Genomic DNA, 19,223 nt, shown 5'->3' on the forward strand with positions numbered 1-19,223 from the left:
ATTAGCCGAACTGAGCAGAACCAGCTTAAATATTTGTTCATAGCCTAATCCATCTATCACTCGACCAGAATAAAAAACAAGCTTAGGCCATGTTGCCTCTATTATTATCTCAGACTCCCGTAGTCTTAATAAAGACCAAGCAAGTTCAGACTGGGGCTTGGGTGGGTTGAGCTCAATGATCATGTCAAGGCAGCTCACCGCTGGAGTGGGTTGAGAAGGTGATAGTAGGTGAAAGAGGTGGCACTAGGCAAAGGTGGAGAAGGTTGAAGAAGGTGGTGAGTTGGATGGAGGTGGTGGTGGTAGGCAGAAGAAGAGGTGGAGAAGGCGGTGGGGTGGGTGGAGGAAGAGGTGGTGATGGTAGTTAGAGGAGAAGGGTAGTGATAGAAAAGGGAGAGGGAGGGAAAAGAGTGAGAAAGAAGAGGGGAAGACAAATTCCTACACTTTCTATCCAAACACCCCAAACAATGTCAGAAAATTAAGCTTACATAAACTGAAGGAATTACTGAATTTAGGAAAAGGAAAAGACAGTCGAATTTACAATCACATTTTACATTTTTTTCAGAAACCTCGTAACAGAATGTACTGGATGCAATGAACAGTAAAAAAACATACATTTGTGTTGATAATGCACAAACTATGCAACAATGTTATTGTACCTCTTTACACTCACACTGTACAATCATACAATATAATACACCGACTCAGTAATACGTACAAAGGGATTTTCTTATAGCTCCGGTCATAATCTGAAATCATTCAACTTGTTATCTTCTGTCTCCCTGGAAGCTCTTCTTTTGATTTCATTGGAGCCTCCGCTGCTAGATTAGATTGGGATTTTGTACCAAAATCCCAATCTAGGGAGTTTCTGGAAGAGTCGATTAGATCAAGTTGTGATGGTGACCATGTGATTGCCTTGAGGGTCTTTAGCAGAAGGCTCAAAGCAGAGGCGCATGCTGCTCGAACAATTGGATCTGGTGATTGACTCATTTTGCCCACTAACATGGCAAACACCTGGAAATGAGACGCGCATCATATCTATAATTTTCTCAGATAAACGAATAGATGCTGCAGTCTGATTATCCCAAAAACAAACATAGAAAGTAGAATCTGTGACTTTTCTTAAAGAAAAAGCAGGAACCTGTGACAAATAAGGAGCCAAGGAGCGTTGATCATCTAAAAGCGATAACATGCAACTTGAGAAGCAAATGGCATTTGCTTGTATGACTGGCCAAGGTGCATCAAATGCCTACAACAAAGGAAACATAAAGAATAATAATTTATATGCCAATTAATAATCAAACACAGTGCTCAAAATACACCTGGATTGCGGACTCAAGGTAGCTATCAACTCTAGAAGCCAAGAGTTGACACAGTTGCCTTGTTAGGTCCCTTATGAAATCCTCATAATCGCTCCTGGTGCATAATGAAGAGCTCGATTCACATTCTTAGACATTGTATAATCTACGTACTGGAAAAACTGGCAACTGTTGCATACCGGCAGTCAGAATTAAAATATTGTTTGTTGAAGAGGTAGGAAAAACCATCCACATCCATCAAAAGAGCAAGTTGTCTAAATGTATTCTATATTAGAAGACACATTAGTTTCAAAATGGTCCGAATGTAGGGAAGATAAAGTGATGGCACATAAATATATGTTCCCATACCCGGCATGCTAAGCGAACACTAACATCATCATCATGAAGATGAAGAATCAGGCGGGGAAGGGTGATGTGTACCTGTTAATGGACAATATTAGGTGTTAGGGGCAGCATGCATTCAACACATTTGATCATATGCAACAAAAACAGACCAAAATTAAATTTGTAAGAGGTGAGGAGTACAAATTTTCTGAGTTTAAAAGCAGTAGTGATCATCACTACTGTGATAGACAACTTAGAAGTCTCTGTAGAAGATGCAAGATAATTTTTTTACTGGCATTACACCTTGATGGCACATCAACTAACATTACAGACAGTTTTTGTGAGCCAAAGGTGTCACAATCGGTACAAAAACCAGGTTGGAAAGCAATCTAATATTGGTTACCACTGTGCAATCAAATAACTAAAAAGATAATAAAGCCACATTCCATTACTGGGTCCAATTGTCAAGACTTTTGAGCATGAAAACAGTCAAAATTTGAGAAATAACTCCAGTCCTTGTGGTATTTAGTCTTAATTTTCAATTTTGCAGTTCTTCTGGAATAAAGGTTGGCTTTTATCATTTTGAACAGTAACAAAGTGGCTGAAGTAACAAAAATCTTTATATTATTATTTTAGGAGCTGTAAAGAGTCCTATTAGGGTTTTGTTTTGATTAAGCAAGATCCTGATTGTTTGAGGATCCTAGTTCTCTATACAGAGGGCTGAGTTAGCGGGCTCTACCGATGAATGCATGATTACTTGAGGAAAAACAGGCTTGAAAGCCAGGCTCAGTTTACTCTTTTCCTATTCTCTAGTTTTCTCTCTTCTATCTCCTCTTCATTTGCTATTTCATTGGTAATTTCCTTTCTAATTGAATCTACATACTCCCTTCATAGCCGTTTTCCTATTTCAACTAAAAACGAAATTTCTAAGTATCAAAGTTGTTGTCATAAATATGTTTTTGGTTGCTGACAGTATAATTTCGTCACAACAAAATATCCAACCACTTTGTTTGATCTATAACGTAAGAACTTTTATAACTGGTTTTCCCATGCCTCAAGGCCTTCTTTCATTCCCATTATTTGCATTAGGAAAGAACGCACCATTTTGGTCCATCATCTCACTGAAGGGTGTCTATACTTCGTCCAAAATCACACCTCTTTGGAAATTTGGAACTAACTTTATCCTGGGCAAATTAAGCAAGAAAGGGGGAATGGCCATATAATCTATAGTGCTGGATGGTACTGGTGGGTAGAGTTTTTGAGCTCATATAACCAGAAGCAACCTTTCAAAATTTTCTGTAGAAATGGAAAGAGACAAATGAGACAGACGATTACTTTTTGCAAGGACTAAGGAGCTGCTTTCAACTCTCATGCAAAAGTGAAAGTCCAATATCAACAAAACTCAGGATACAGAAAGCAGTAGCATTTTGAAATTCAGGCAGAAGAATGGTACTAAAGTGCCGCCACAAAGGACCACTATTGTAGTTCAAGTAATGTAGTACAAATGAAACAGCAACTCCTACTTTGTGCTCTTTGACTAGTTTTATCTTCACAAATAAGGCTATATTCTAAGAAATCCTTCCTGATAGACTCTATGTGTACTTGAAGATTTAATGCAAAAATGTTGATATTTATAGCACATGCCTCTCATTATTTGCTCATCGCATGAAATCCTTCTATGGACATGAACATTTATTAAGCTCTCATCATTTGTTGGTTTTTCACTCAAACCTCAATAAGCAAGTTTTCTTATTGACTGCAGTTGAGTCAATTAACTTCCTTACCCTGCAACAGAATAACTACAATTAATATCTACGTGATGGCCAATACCTTATATTTAGTTCTATACAGTAATCTAATAACCAGTCTGTCGACCAAATAGGAGCACAATCTTTGCTTATATCAACAAAGAAAATGGCCTTGGGCAGAATCTATTTGCTTCAGCCAAGTAAAACAAGGTGACATTTCTAAATTTGTTGGAAAATACTACGAAATATAGAATCTACTCACATTAACAGAAGTAATTCTCATAAGTTTTTTCAAATAAATATCTTTTGACTTCAGTGAGTATATGTCCTTATATAGTATTTTATTAATACTGTGACAAGCAAGGATGGCCATGTCGGCCGGCATGGATGTGCTAGTTGGCACTTATTGTACCAATGCTTGGTCGGCATGTGACACAAGAGATGTCGACAGCACCCCAAAAAAGCCAACTTAAAGGCTGTGAAATACCTTCTAGGTGCCTCCGGACAACCTTAGGAGACCCCTCGAGCTCTCCCGTGGCGGTTGGAGAAGGTTAGGCATCGCTTTTGCCCTTTCTATCGTAGGAGAAGATGATTCATCCGAAACAGATCGTGATTTACTCATGATCCACTTCAGATCGCCATTAAAAAGATCTGCCTAAATGGATTTAGGTTAGATCCATTTGGTGGATCCCTTTATAATCCGCTAGACAAACCTCTCTTCTCTAGAAGTCGAACTAAGGCAATGACAATTTTGAATGCAGTAAGTCCCCTCTGCTCTCCCTTTCTCTACTTCTCTCTTAGTACCTCTCTCTGCTATCTGTCTTCCTATTTTTTAGCTTTCTTTTTTTTTTTTTGGTGTCAGCATGGTGCAACGGCACACACTGTGCCAACAGCACAGGAATCCTTGGTGACAAGACCAACTAAAAGTCAAATATAGTTGTGGAGTGGCATAGGGAATGCTAGCCTTGCCAAGATCTTTTTCACTACTATCAACTATGATTTAAAACACATCCATACTAATCTACTTTATGGCGATGATTTAATTAGCGAAGGTGATCAATCATTAAAAAAATATCTATAACTTTATAATCAAATAACATTATCAAGAAATGAATCAAAACATGATGATGGCATAGTAAATGTGGAAATACCTGCTCAAGAAAAGCCTGACTTTGTGAACCTACTCCATAGTTACTTAGTGCTCCATAAGCTGCAAAAGCATTGGAGCGCATTTTTGTGTTCATAGATATCTGTTTGACAAAAGCGAATGTAATATACTAACATGTCAGAGTTCTAAACTTTTCGTTACAAATTGTGTTAATGAAGCAGAAAAGAGATGATGAAACTCCTAAGTTAACAAAAGAAAGATGAGAACAAATCCATCATACATAATTCATCTTTTGATGACTTATTTCCTATTGTCATCCATAGAGCAATTGAAATCACAAAGTAGTTACCTTTTTTTAAAAAAAAATTAAACCTCAACACTACTTATTAATGTTGTAAGCAGTCAAGCCACCCTATAGTGCATAACTGCATATACAGTATACTGGTGAGGGTGAATACATGGTGCAGCTTCATAACCATATCATTACCCAAGGAAACAAACAAGTGAATATAGCTAATAAATGTGATACACTGACAACCACCAGCCAAAAAATTATTGAAATAAATAATAAAGAAGTAAAATAGATATTTCAAAAGTACAAGTAAATCAATATGCATTTGTGGACATGCATATACAACGATTGTATAACACATATGCAGTCAACATATAGTATACGCACACATATGCATATGCTGTTGGATTGCTTATAGGGACCACATAATGCACACGAGGAGGAGTTTAACTCACTGCCACTGCCTAGCCAGTCGGCAGTTGCATAGAAAGCCTTTCTATAACTATGCTAGTAATAATATGTTCTGATAAAAATAATAATATGACCACTCAAATTACTATTCAGTAGACCTCAAAAGGAAATAATAATGTTGCAGCAATAATTAGAAACTTGAAGATCATATAGGAAAAATTCAATTATTTTCTTAAAACTAAAAAATGAAGGTAGTTGAGCATCTGTATGCCTTGTTGTGCCATTGCGACAGCCTTATGACCTAGCAGCCGTTAGATGGTCCAACATGATTGAATACGGCACAAATGAACTTTTGGTTTAAAATAATAAAAATGGATAATAGATATATTTTAAATAAAAATACAGTGTGAATTGGTCAAACGTTTCTTCTCATACCTACACTAATTCTGACTCTTGTTGTGCTATCTGTATGCCTTGTTGTGCCATTGCGACGGCTTTTTGACCTATTAGCCATTAGATGGTCCAAGATGATTGAATATGACACAAATGAAATTTTGGTTTAAAATAATAAAAATGGATAACAGATATATTTTAAATAAAAAAACAGTGTGAATTGGTCAAACTTTTCTTCTCATACATACACTAATTCTGACTCTGTGTCCTGCAGATATACAAGACGAACTATTGAAGGATTTATCGACAAAGATCTACTATTGAATGTCACTAACCATAGCATTTTTCTTTGAAACTTACTAATTTCATGTAAATAATTTGGTGCACATTTCCATTTTTGGTGCACGAGATACCCCATAAAGGATATACAACAATCCTTCAACAATCACCAATTTCACTAAGTGTAAACAAAACTTTTCATTTTCCAAAATAAAACTTTATTTCAAGTGCTCAGCCACATATAGACTTGATTGGAGTTATTTAAGCTCAGCAGAAACTATTTTCAAGCACCATAAGCAGCTCTTCACTTAATAACTCCAATATTCATAAGTTATCATGGTTACCACAGTATTCGTGGTATGTGTCTGTGCGACCTGTCGCAAGCAGGATGAGCAGCACAACATCCTTGCCAGTAAATCAATAGCATGGTACATGGTGACATTGGTTCATATTGAATAAATTAGTTCTTACAGTATAACACCTTAATATAACCAATTTGAGCTCACAAGGGTGATATCGATCTCATAATCAGCAGCCCAATAGGTCAGGGAGAAGAAAAAAAAGGAAAAAAGTATATTGGTAAAACGAATTGAGAAAAAAACTATTAGAACAAGATAGGAATAAACTTGTATGGCCTCTCATATGCAGGCACCTACATGTATGGCCTCTCATATGCAGGCACCTACTCATATAGCCTCTCATATGCAGGCAATTATGTGATTGACTGCTTTGCAATATATGCAAATTAGTCGTAATAGATAAGAATATCAACAGGTAAATTCAACATTACAAGATATATACAATTCTACATATTCAAGAGTAAAGGAAAACAGACAGTCTGACATCAACTTCAAAGATACATCTTTCGCACCCTTGTTTCCATATTTGCAGGAGCCTTGTGCACTCAAATCCAAAAAATATGGACACATGAGCCCTACCCAATTTTCGGGCCAATCCAACCCTTGTAAGTTTTAATAGATTTGTTCTTATAGTTAATTTATATGTAAATATGAGACCACCTAATAATGGAAGATTACCTGAAGGTTCCGAAGCCGTACAGAGAGATTGACTAAAATGGGATCAACTGCATCTTTAGTTGATGAATTGAGAACCTACATGCAGAATAGCCATATAATATGAACGACAATGATACAGAAGATGTCACTCTTTCAATTAAAGGAAAACAGTTTATCATGTAAAGAAAAGCACTTACCTCTAATAAGCACTGTACTGCAGTTAACTGAACTGATTCATCAGGATCTTCAAGTAAAGCTATTATCACCCCAAGAACTTGTTGGATGTATCTAAGCATGTGACTCTCTGGTATCTGCAACGAGTTATGATTGTAAAAACTAAACTGTATCAGAAACTTCAAGGCAAATAATTGAATATAATGGAAACAATATTTCATATCATACAATAGCACCGACATAAACAGATGAGCATATAAGCATCAACAATAATCCGGTACCATATAAGCTGCCATATTTTGAAATCACAGCCAAATATAAGGAAATAAAATTTTGGGCTGGCATTAATAGCAAGCAATGGGCTGTTGACTATGAAGCATGGAAAGGCGTCTGTGTCAAACACAGACATGCGTTGGACACGTGTCAAAAACGGTCCGAAGTATCCTTAATTAAAAACAAATATTGAACACGGGAGGGACACCAACAGGATTGATATCAGTGTTTAAGGGTCAGGTTTGGATCCTTTTCGTTAACCCGGATCCAAACCCAAAATTAATTTCCCCAAACCCCCACTCCTCTGATAGAAATCTCACTCTCTCAACCTAATTCTCTCGCTCTCTCTCTCTTAGACTTAGATCCTCACCTATCACGGACAAGGATGAGCACGACAAATGAACGGCTGCAACGAAGTGAGCACAACGAGCGTGACGAACAGCTGTGACAACCAAGGTTCTCTCTCTCTCTCTCTCTCTCTCTCTCTCCTCGCAAGCAAACTTCTCTCTTTCCCCTCCCTCCCCACAAGCATTTAAAATTATCTCACTTGCCTCTCTCTCTCTATCCTTTAAAGCCTTTCATTTTTCCCTTATTTTCTTTTTATATCAATAGGGCTTAAATTTAAATTTTTGTTGTTCAAATTAATTGTAATTAGTGTGATAAACTAATAATGTGATAGGCAGATAGTATGATAAAACTTTGCTGCAAGTGGCATGTGATTGCATGTCTTTAGCACATTTCTAATATACTTTTAGGATATTTAAAAGTATTTTTGATTATAATATATTAGTTTTCTATCTTTATATTATTTTTGTATATTATCTATTTTATTAAAGATATAGTAACAGTAAAGTAGAAATATTATTCAATACATAGTATGATTGAATACACTTATTAATTGACAAAAGTTCAATAATTAAAATCAAAATCTAGTTGAACATAAAAAGACAATGAGAATCAAAGACCTTGTTTGTTGGCACAAGAATAATATGAGAATATTACATCAAATACTATTGATAATTCTCAAAACTCATTCATTGATAGTATTACTCGTTGTAATGCTTCACTCTTCATAAAAATACGAAACTTCTAATTCTCGTATGACGTGATATGCATATTAAATATACAAGGAAATGGGCTGGTACATGCACACCATAGTCATATGACTGATATAATGGCAATGATGATGATAAACTCATATCAACCTGTAAGCGCATATCTCATGATATCCTGCTACTTATAGACTCAAATCCTTTTATGGCTATAATCATGTTGAATTTGAGCTAACTCCTTTTCTTTCTTCTATATCTAATAAATTTTGCTTTGTGTTTGAAATTTGGGGAAAATCTAATTTCTCTTTCTTCCTAATATTTTAAATAGCATTTTTCATAGATTTAGCACCAAAATGCTAGATCCATGTAGAAAAATCTTGCAAATGATAGATTTAGTAAAGTTATGCTAGATCTAATATTTGTACACCATAAATTAGTTTTTACAGTGCAAAAAAACTTAGAAAATAAAAATTAATTATATTTTGATGGGATTTGAAGAAGAAATCTTGAATTATTTCTTATTTTCCTCTTTCTTCTTTCTTTCACCTTCTCTCACCTTCTCTCACCTTGGCACCTTCTCTCACCTTCCCTCTTCCTTGCTCGTCCCCTCCTAGGCTGCTGAAACTCCTTTCGTCTAGCCACACCACCTTTGACCCTAAGGGTCGGCATCCTTCCCTTCCTCTACTTCTCATGTACTACTTCACTTGCGATCAATGCCACCGTCAGATCCTCACCTCTTAATTAAATCAAATAAGCCCTTAAGGCAAATCCTAATTAAGTCAAGTAAGCCCTTAAGGCAAGTCCTATTTAAGTCAAATAAACCCTTAAGGCAAAGTCCTTAAGTCAAATAACCTTTTAAAGCAAATCCTAGTTTGATTCAGTCTAGGGCTAACCTCTATAAATACAAGTAGAATATAGCCCTAATTATCAAGGAATTAAGAAGGAATTATCGGCTTAAGCCCTTATCGTCTATCACCTCCCTCTCATCTTAGCCGACGAATACAATATCTCCCACCTCTTTCCTCACCAACCGGTGCCACCTTTTCCGTTGGCAAGGTCTCGTCTAGCTCCTAATCTCCCTCGTCCGTTGCATCACCGTTGTCCCTAAGGGCCCCCCTCATCTTCCTCATCTCCTCTTCCTCTCGGGTAGCAGAATATATCAGCGAAATCCTACGATCTTAGATTTATTGGAAAGCTCTCTTCTAGAGCAATATATCAAAATTTCAAGAGGATCCAACAGTTAGATTATCCGTAATAAACATCGAAAGTTTCATGCTTAATTCTATCCATAACCTGATTTGAATCGAGTCAAGCAGGTTCAAATCAATTTGGTATCAGAGCCATATCTAATTCATTTCTGAGAAAGGTCTGAATACCAAAGATGAAGATCAAGAAGTTGCGAAGCTATTCCAATTAGTTTTGTAAATTTTTGATATAAGGAGAATATTTGGTGAATATTCTTCCCTAACTGTGCAGAACTATTCATGATTCGGATCGATACCAAGTCGGTTCGTATCAATCGGTATCGAGCGGTCAAACCTTCAGACCACCTTGGCCAGCCTTAGTCGAATCCATCCATGGCTGGGCAGGACTGGTCGAATGATAGGCAAGTCCCCACGAAGTTGCTACTCCTCTGCTTGATTGAGGAGATGCGGGCGGATTGAGAAGAGAGGCAAGTGGATCGAGAAGCGACTAGGGTGTTGCAAGAATAGATGATGGCGCTACTAGCCAATGCTACTAGCATTAAGGCTGCAATTGTAAGAATTGAAAAAAAAAACTTGGAGCACACGTGCATTGCACATTTGCACCCTTCACCCTCTCCCTCACCGTCACACGACAAGGCAGCCACAAGTTTTTCAACCAAATCCAAATCAAAATCAAAATTCAGATTCTCTCTATAAATAAAATCCTTAAATCTCCTCTCTCTCCTTTACCCCAACCCTTTCTTCCCTCTCGTTTCTTCTTCCTTTCTTAACATTCATCGGAGTTTTTGCCATGGGATTGGACAAATGAAGCAATTGAAGACCACCACGTGACTCGCTTGCGAGCCCTCTCCCACCCCACAGATTTAATTTAAGTTTAATAAGGTAAATTGAAAATACCTAAATTTAATGCTTGCGGCTTCGTTGACGAATTGTGCCGACCGACGACTTCGAGTTACTATCACTCCATCTGAAGCTTCGCGTCACTGGCCTTGTGCTGTAGATTCTCTTTAGAGCCATCATGGCTCGAACCGGCGCCGACCATGGAAAGAGAAAGGTCTTCAGCAGTGGCTACCCTCGACAACCTTCTTGCACCTTGTGAGGCCACAAGGTCGTGGCAGCCATGAAGGAGACCTCCGATGGCGGTGATTGTCAGTGGTTCTCTCTTTCTCATCGATCTCTTTGATACAGGAGATGAAGTTCGGCTTGGGTTTTAGCCTGAGCCAACTTAAATTTTGGGTTTGAGTATGGATTTCGGATCCAACAAACCTGACCCAACTAGTTAGTGTTATAGGAGTGGGTCTTAAGCTCAATCCATTTTAGTGGAATTCTAGGTAGGCTGCGGGCCAACTATAACCCAGCCCAATCCTTTTGGGCTTAAATTAGCCATTTAGCCCTTTTTAATTAGTTTTAAAATTCAAAAATTATATTAGCGATTAAATTAAAATTATGATATAGTTGGCTATCGGGATTTATTTGGCTTTTCAGTGAATTTCACTCACTGAGTTATAATTATTGGTTCATGGGTTCTCTCTTTTAATATTTTAGGTGCTGATCAATGTGGTGACTAAGCGAGATACATCGGGACTCCACCTCCATTTAGGATTTTACTATTTTGTCCATCCATTGTATTAGACATTTTATTCTAACTATTATTTTAATTTGATTGATGACATTAATCTTTTTTTATTATTGGATTATATTTATTGAAGTTAGATGTTCATAATTAAATTCTTATCATTTTAGGACTTAGAAAAATATTAGTTAAGGTTTCGTGTATCTCAAGTGCATTGAGGTACATGGCTGGTTATGATTCCGATTTTGGGTCGTAATAGTTGCTATTACTATTATTATTGTATGCTTAGTAAAATTGTCATTTTATATCACTAGACCTAGATTTATTTAAAAGTTACGAAGACCAATTGACCCTACGTATACGTTAGAGCAAGATGAGATAATCCCAATTGAGCACTTGCTCTCTTCTGCCGCTGTCCTCCCAAGTGGCAATGGTGCATAAATTCCTCTCAATATCGTCGTACGCGAAAAGCATGGCATCGTCCGAAAAGTACATGGTGGCAGTGAATGATCGGTGCGACGGTTAGGCATCCTTAGACGAAAGAGATCATTCCTCGTTCCTTTTTGTGTTCATTCCCTAGTGGCGAGTGTTTGCTCATCATTTAGGCGGTGAGTGACATTTCTGCTCATTGCAGTCACCTCCAAGACCGGTCAAAGGAATTGATCCGTTTAGTTCTATTCTTCTCCTTGTTTTATAGCACACCCATGTAGAGGGATCTTTCCGACGATAAGCACGCTACATCTCATGTCCAACTAAATTTATTTAGTTTTTGAGTGGATTCCACTCACTGAAATATAGATGTTAGCTCTTAGGATCCCCCTTGAAACATTTCAGGTATCGGTCAACGTGACGACTGAGCGAGATGCTTCGGGACCTCACCTCCACTTAGAAACTACCCTTTTTACTTTTAGTTCTTTTGGTATTTATGTTTTAAATTATCTGTTAATTTAGTTTGATTAGAAACATATTAGTAGTAACATTGGTCATTTCCGTTATTATTGAATAAAATTTATCGAATTCAAATTTTCGCATTAATTCTTGTCATTATGGACTTAGATAATTAATTTAGTCTGTGATATATTAAGGTACAAGGTCGATCATGATTCCAATTCGAGTCATGACGTTGTTGGTATCAGAACCTAGGTTTAATTACCTTCTAGAGTCAAGTGGAGGTCTGGTTGCACAAGCTTAGGTTCGCTACGGTATTATTTTGTTATATTTAGTCGAATTTATTCTTTTCTTTATTCATAAGTCTTGAAGGGCATTATGCATCCATGTCGTCGTTGACAAGGAGTTGTGGCCCAGAGCTTGTCTCTTGGTAGGAGTACAGAGAAGAGTCGGCTCTTGCTCAAGCGCTAGCTCTTGCACCGACTACTATTCCTTGGTCGGAAGCAAAAGTTGCTCCTGCCCCTATCCCTAGAGTGCAGCCCTAATAATCAAAGAATTAACGAAGAATTATTGGCTTAAGCCCTTATCGTCTATCTCCTTCCTCTCATCTTAGCCAACGACTACAACATTTCCCATCTCCTTCCTTATGAACAGGCGCCACCTCTTCCATTGGCAAGGTCTCGTCTAGCTCCTAATCCCCCTCGTCCATTACACCACTTTTGTCCCTAAGGGCCGAAGGTCCTCTTCCTTATCTTCTCTTCCTCTCGGGTAGCAAAATACATATTGACCTTCGGCCACTATTTGGTCAATAACTTAAAATCTATCATGTGAAACCCTAAGATGTTGGATCTGTTGGAAAGCTCTCTTCTAAATCTAATTCAAATCTAAAAAAGGGTCTGAATATCAAAGACGTTAATTAAGAAGTTGCAAAGCTATTCCAATTAGTTTCATAATTTCCCAGTATCAGTAGAATATTTCACGAATATTCTTTTTTGACTATGCATAACTGTTCGTGATTCGAATCAACCCCAAGTCAGTTCGTATCAATAATCCACCCGAAATGATCCTAATAGTCAGAGAAAGGGATGGTGGGAAGGAGGATCTAAGAGATGTTTTGGCCCAGAATAGGCCCAACTAAGATAGCGCACTCACACCCGATTGAAATTTTAGTCGAAACTGAAGTGCTAAGGATGTCCAAGAGCCTAAACAACGTCGTAGCGAAACTAGAATCAAAGGACATTACGGTAAATAGGTAAGACTAATACTTCTCCGTTGTTGTATTGCTAAACATATATTAAGGCTCCATTAAAAAGATCCTAGCTTGCTATAGTTGATGCATGCACTCACCTTTATTTGAATAATAAGATCTTAGAAGGAAATGGCTAGTAGAATATGGTGCCTAAATATGGGAATACGGTGAGCACAAAAAAATTTATTTATATATACTGAATATTGTGAAAAGATATGATGCAAGTCGGATATAATTATGGAGTTGCTCACCAATCATGATGTTAATAAAAATTGTAACGAAATGGAAAAGAAGAATTCAAATATTGAAACATTTCACTCTGCGAGCTATAAGAAGAAATCAACCTGCACAAGCCCTCGTAGACAGAAGCTTCTCACAGTTGGTGACTCATCTGAAACATGCAAACACATTGCCTCAACCATGTTTTCCAAGAAAGACGAAGCACCATCACTGCAAAAGTAGTAATCATAATGGTTACCAAGAAGTAGAAAACTAAGAATAATTACATGTAACGCAAAGCATGGATGTTAACATGTGGTTTTGTGTATGAAAATAGCTAAACCTAGCTATAAGGTGGTAACATCTCTATACTAGAGAAAGATTTTGGAAGGACTAGAAAAAGGGAATCAAACATATAGTTCTGAACTTCTGATTGAATATAATGCAGAAAAAATGTTTCCAGAAGCCCAGAACATTGAATTGGATGATAAATTAGAAGGAAATACTTAGCATCTAAAAGCTTCAAAAAATAAAAATAAATCATACAAGGAGAACCTCAGAAAACTGGAAGAGTTATCTCACAATTCGAAGAGAATTGTATTATGCACTAAATGCATTTCACATGCTAAAGTTTAAGGGGTGTGCAAAGAATAAAAAATTCATAAATTAATGTTGCGTGAATCCCAAAAAGTTAAATAAGAAAATTTAACTGAAGAAGAAGCCTAACCTGTAGGAAACATATGATAAATAAAAAAGACGAAATTGAAAGTTCAACATATGGAATCAATAATTTAGGCGCAATGGGAAAAAAAATCTTGTATAAAAATAAATCAAGTGAATCATTTGCTTCTGTTTAAGATGAGAAAACAAAAGGATGACAGATAATACTAACAGTACAACCAGTGGAAGTAAGTTAGCCATCTGGTATCAATACGGCAGAACAAAAGCTAAAGAGATACATGGCTAGTAGGACAAATTAAAATAAGAAGGAAAAAATGCAGCTTCCCCTAGTCGGGTAGAGTCTATTTACAAAGAAAATAATAGCAAACTTCAAGGCAGGATATCATCAATATTACATATGCACACACACACATTCATAAGCCTTTGCAAATAAGAGAGTCTGTGTATGGTTGTCATTATGTATTACATTTAACTTCTGCTTTAATATGTGACAATATATACCAAGCATATATCTAACATAACAAATCGTTACTTACTAGTATCGAGAGCAAAGAGGGGTAAGTTGATCAATTAAAGATGATTTGATTGTGACATGATATCCTATTATGAGTCTCCTTCAAATTCATACATCAAGCCACAAGCCAAATTAGATTAATATTTATGATTAACTATATTATTTATTCTATATTATTTGTTAAACCTCCCCAACTAAATAGGAATCTCCAACTTTAACTTATCTATGAACTCTTAAAAGTTCTGATGCATGGACATGGATATGGCGATATTACAAATCTTGAAAAAAACAGAATTCAGACACGTCTAAGATACAACAATTATTAAATTATATGTAATAACAAAAAAAAATTATTTACTCCTTCCAGTTCTTCTCTTCTTTCCTTACGTGATGAGCTCTACAACCGTGACGAATCCCGCCGAGATCGTTGTGATACCATCGAAACCCTAGGATTAATCCTCCTTTGTAAAAGCCCTCACTCCTCCCTTCCCCCATGCCGCAATCACCCTTCTTATGTTTCTCTTCTTCCTCCACTAAAACTTGACTAGTCGAATTTGGGTCGTCAAGGCGTCATCAAACCGGTTTGGGAAGCTTCGCATCAATGGCCTCTTGTCATGGGTGCCCTTTGCTAGGCCACTACCACCTCTACCATCACCACCAGTTGTTGTAGAACCAATCATCGTTTTCTCAAGGAGGAGAAAGGAAATCGTGATGGATTTTTGGGATCGCAAGGGATTTAGGGCTCTGAAGGGATGGATTTTAAGGCTAATCAATGAGTATTAGTGGCTAACTATCATGGGGTTAAAAATTTTGCTTAATAAAATCCTGTGCAGTACCTCAATCACATATCAAGGCCAGTCCTCTTAGAATCCAAATTGTAGACATGCCTTAAAACAATGTAGCAGAATTGCATAACATGGTTAAATGTACTCCTCGGTGCAACACCATATTTTCAATCCAAGTGTCTGCTACACGAGTGCTTCATGTCCAACCTTTTGACAAAACTTACCACAATGGTATTAAGTGAATGCTCCACTTCACAAACCCCTCTCAAGAGAACTTTGCATCCGATCGCCTGATGCCACCAAATCCCTAGCACAGCTATTCTCTCAATTCGAGTGTCGAGCTCCCAAGTCTTGGCCTAGCCCCATGTCCCTTCTTAGTCACTTTGCAAGACCGATCTCCGAGGTGCACAGTCCAAGTTCCCAAGGCAAGTCTTCATGACGCCGCGCATTACAAAGGGCTTGTAGACAAGTACCATAGACCCATAGGAACATCAATATTGCAAGTCTTGGCCATGACTCTATTCATAATCACAAAAATTCCATCCAATACCATGTACTAGCATTTTCCCCACCCAACTCAACATGGCTTTGCAAAGCCATGCCATGCATGCCACTAAATCACTAATGTCCTTAGGTACCCACAACCTTTTGAAACACCACACGCATACCCACTCCATATTTGCATGCCAATGGGCCTTCTGCACTACTTATGCACCTCGTTGCTTAGTCCTTGCCACCAAGAATAGTTGTGTCGGTCGACATTTGCCATACTAATAGAGTATTGGTACTCAGCACGGGCTATGATATTGGCACAGCCCCATGCCCAAGTGTGTCGAGCCATGTAAAATGACACGAATTTTTTGTTTTTGTTTTTCTATTTCACTTTAAATACTAATTTGAGGTGTACAAATGATACATTTAGCTCAATTTTGCCACATCTATTCATTGTAAGAGTCATTCTACATCAATCTAACATTTTGGTGATAGATCTATAAAAAAACTGTTTTAAATAAAGGAATCAAAAGGAAAATTTGATTTCCACCAAAATTTTCTCCAAGTTTCAAAAAGTCTAAACTTAATCTATCAAATTCATTCAAATTGGATTAAAATTGATATATGAACATATTATATTAACTCCATATGAGTTGATTTGAATCCAAATTTTATAATTTTTAGCTAAAAGTTCAGCATGATTACATTTCCCCTAATTTTTTTCCCAATTTCAAACAAATTCAAAAATTAATATGTCAAATTCATTCAAATTGGGTCAAAATTTATATATAAACATGTTGGATAAACTTCGTTCAACTAGATTTTGGTTTTAATTATTGAGTTATTATTAATTTTAATTATATGTGTTGAATCATGTTTCTACTTGACTATTGTTATATCTTTAATAAAATAGGTTATTTACAATAGTACCTAAGGATAAAAGACTTTAACATAAGCTTTAATACATATATTCAAACAAAAAACATGTATAAAGACCCTAAAAAATAAATTAGAGGCATACGTATGGCACACTGAACAGACACACCCCATCCGACCGGGTTTCGACACAACACATGCTTTTGGCTCGACCATCCTTCCTTGACACAATTTCAGCTAACTCGGCCTACACTTGTTCTCGGCTAGATACATGCCCAGTATACATTATTATGGCGTGGCTTCATCCTTCACATGATACATAACCAAACACACACTACTAGCAAGGATGCCCGCGAATACCTCCCTACCACGCCTTTGTCACTTATGTCCTTGACCCAACTCCAAAGATTTTGCAAAGGTCTATCATCGATTGCTACTTTAAAGTCCACAAACCCAGATTCTATCAACTAATAGTCCCAACTTAGCATTGCATGCCAAGCTAGTTTTGTTTGGCTTGGCGGATGAATTCATCGCTATACTGCCACTTATCATCTACGCCCTCCAACATGGAGATTACTCGACAGCATAAGGCAATGCTTAATGATAGCATAGGAGAAACCTCCTCTAATCCCCACACCCTATTGTCATTGGACTCATGCCACAAACATTAACCCAAATCCATGTTTCTCCACAAATTTGCGTCACATACGTGAGTCATGGGGGACTCGTCCTATGTCTTGCCCCTCCTCAAAAAGATACTATCTATACAAAATCAACACAACTGCAACATTAGCATTCCAACACGTTCGCTGACATTACAGATGGCGATCACACAATCCATTTCGCACCCAAGGAATTCAAAGTTGTTATGGGGCATTACATTCTCTCACACACCCAAGAATGAACCAAAACATTCCCTCTAGGTGTACTTCGTAAGATAATGGTTTATTGGTTTGGTTACTAATCATTCCATCAAAAATATGTATGCATTACCACCCATCGTGTCCATTTCCTTTTTTTAATATTGATTTTCAAATACACTTTGTGTCTAACACATGTCGGAACCGTGTTTGATGCATGTCAGTGTCGAGATACATGTCGAACACGGCCACACCTTAGGTTTTGGCATGTTCGTGCTTCCCAACTTAAAAATTATACGTATTTGAGAAGTATCCTACAAGTCTCCAAGAATTACTATTTTATTTATATTTAAAAATTTGGATAAGTAAAAGAAGTATCTGACACGTATCGGATCAATATGAGATCCAATATAATAAGGCTAGAGTTTAGAAGTATCGTGCTTCCTAGACTACAACTTCAACAAAGTGAAACAACCCATTCACTCCATATGATCTTAAATACATTCTTAAAGATCGACACTTCATCACATTGATGCTTGTAAGAAAAGCTAAATGTGAGATTCTCATTTAGAACGATTTAGCATCTTAAGTTCTTAATTGATCATCACTAAATTGTTAGTACATTATTAGTTGCACTAGCTCGCTCAAGGTTTAAGCATAGTGCAAGCATTTGATAAGGTGCACTGACATACAAAAGTACCAGGAATGCAGGAAGTCAATTCTTCACTTCTTTCCACAGACAGTATCATTACCTACTGTTTTCTTGTCTATGGTGTCAATGTCCATTGACAAAACAGGCACCATGTGTTAAACCAACTGCTGCATATAAACTATACAGTTTTTCCAAGCCTACGTACCATGGATACAATTGACATATTTTCTGAGCATATGTTTACCTGAAATTTGTTCAATGTTGCATTAATGAAACCTTATAATTCATCACTTGCAGTGTATTTCAGTCAGATTTCATTAGATCTAAATAAGATTACTCATACCAATATTTTCACTAAAACAACTAAGATTTTCACCACCTCATGAAAAATGGAAAATAATATTTTTTTTTTCTTTTTGCTCTTAAAATGGAACATAATAAGTTGAGAGTTGAGACATGTGAAATGTACAAGTTCACAACGATTTAATGAGAATAAAAAGATCCAACCTTACTAGCATGTCTGGAAATACAGGATATAATGGTCATTTCCACTTAGTGACAAATAATGGTACAACTTGTCATGCACCAATTAATGGCGAGGAGCTATAGTTTTTTCTTGTATTAAAGCCACCAGTAGATGTAGCTCTCTTGACAAGTTGCATAATTATGAGAGCACAATTTAGAGATAGTTCAGAAAGTACCTATGGCGAATAAACTCTGATAATGCAGCAGCAGCAGCCTCCCTTTGAAATATTTGACTCCTATTTAGTGCTTTGCTCAAAATCATACATGTTGGTGCAACCTATGCAGTTGGATTAATGTAAACATGAAAAGGTCTTTTAG

The 19,223-nt window shown here is 36.9% G+C and overlaps 1 protein-coding gene across 4 annotated transcripts in view; it reads right to left on the bottom strand.

Annotated features, from left to right (window-relative positions):
- Positions 1 to 533: 533 nt before the first annotated feature.
- The window catches only part of LOC140784121 (protein SHOOT GRAVITROPISM 6), a 68,148-nt gene continuing 49,458 nt past the window's right edge, over positions 534 to 19,223 (bottom strand). For 2 of the 4 annotated variants that reach the window (XM_073131338.1, XM_073131337.1), the window contains 10 exons: positions 19,082 to 19,182; positions 13,646 to 13,751; positions 7,085 to 7,198; positions 6,909 to 6,983; positions 4,540 to 4,638; positions 1,665 to 1,736; positions 1,496 to 1,581; positions 1,320 to 1,413; positions 1,139 to 1,246; positions 534 to 1,011 (listed from right to left, as the gene is read on the bottom strand). In XM_073131338.1, the coding sequence (XP_072987439.1) occupies positions 757 to 1,011; positions 1,139 to 1,246; positions 1,320 to 1,413; positions 1,496 to 1,581; positions 1,665 to 1,736; positions 4,540 to 4,638; positions 6,909 to 6,983; positions 7,085 to 7,198; positions 13,646 to 13,751; positions 19,082 to 19,182 (1,110 nt within the window). In that variant the 3' untranslated portion in view covers positions 534 to 756. The other 2 variants (XR_012108221.1, XR_012108220.1) reach the window with 2 other exon arrangements.

Source organism: Typha latifolia, chromosome 3, assembly GCF_019914945.1.
Source record: "Typha latifolia isolate L0001 chromosome 3, TyphaL0001v2, whole genome shotgun sequence".
Taxonomy (NCBI): Eukaryota; Viridiplantae; Streptophyta; class Magnoliopsida; order Poales; family Typhaceae; genus Typha; species Typha latifolia.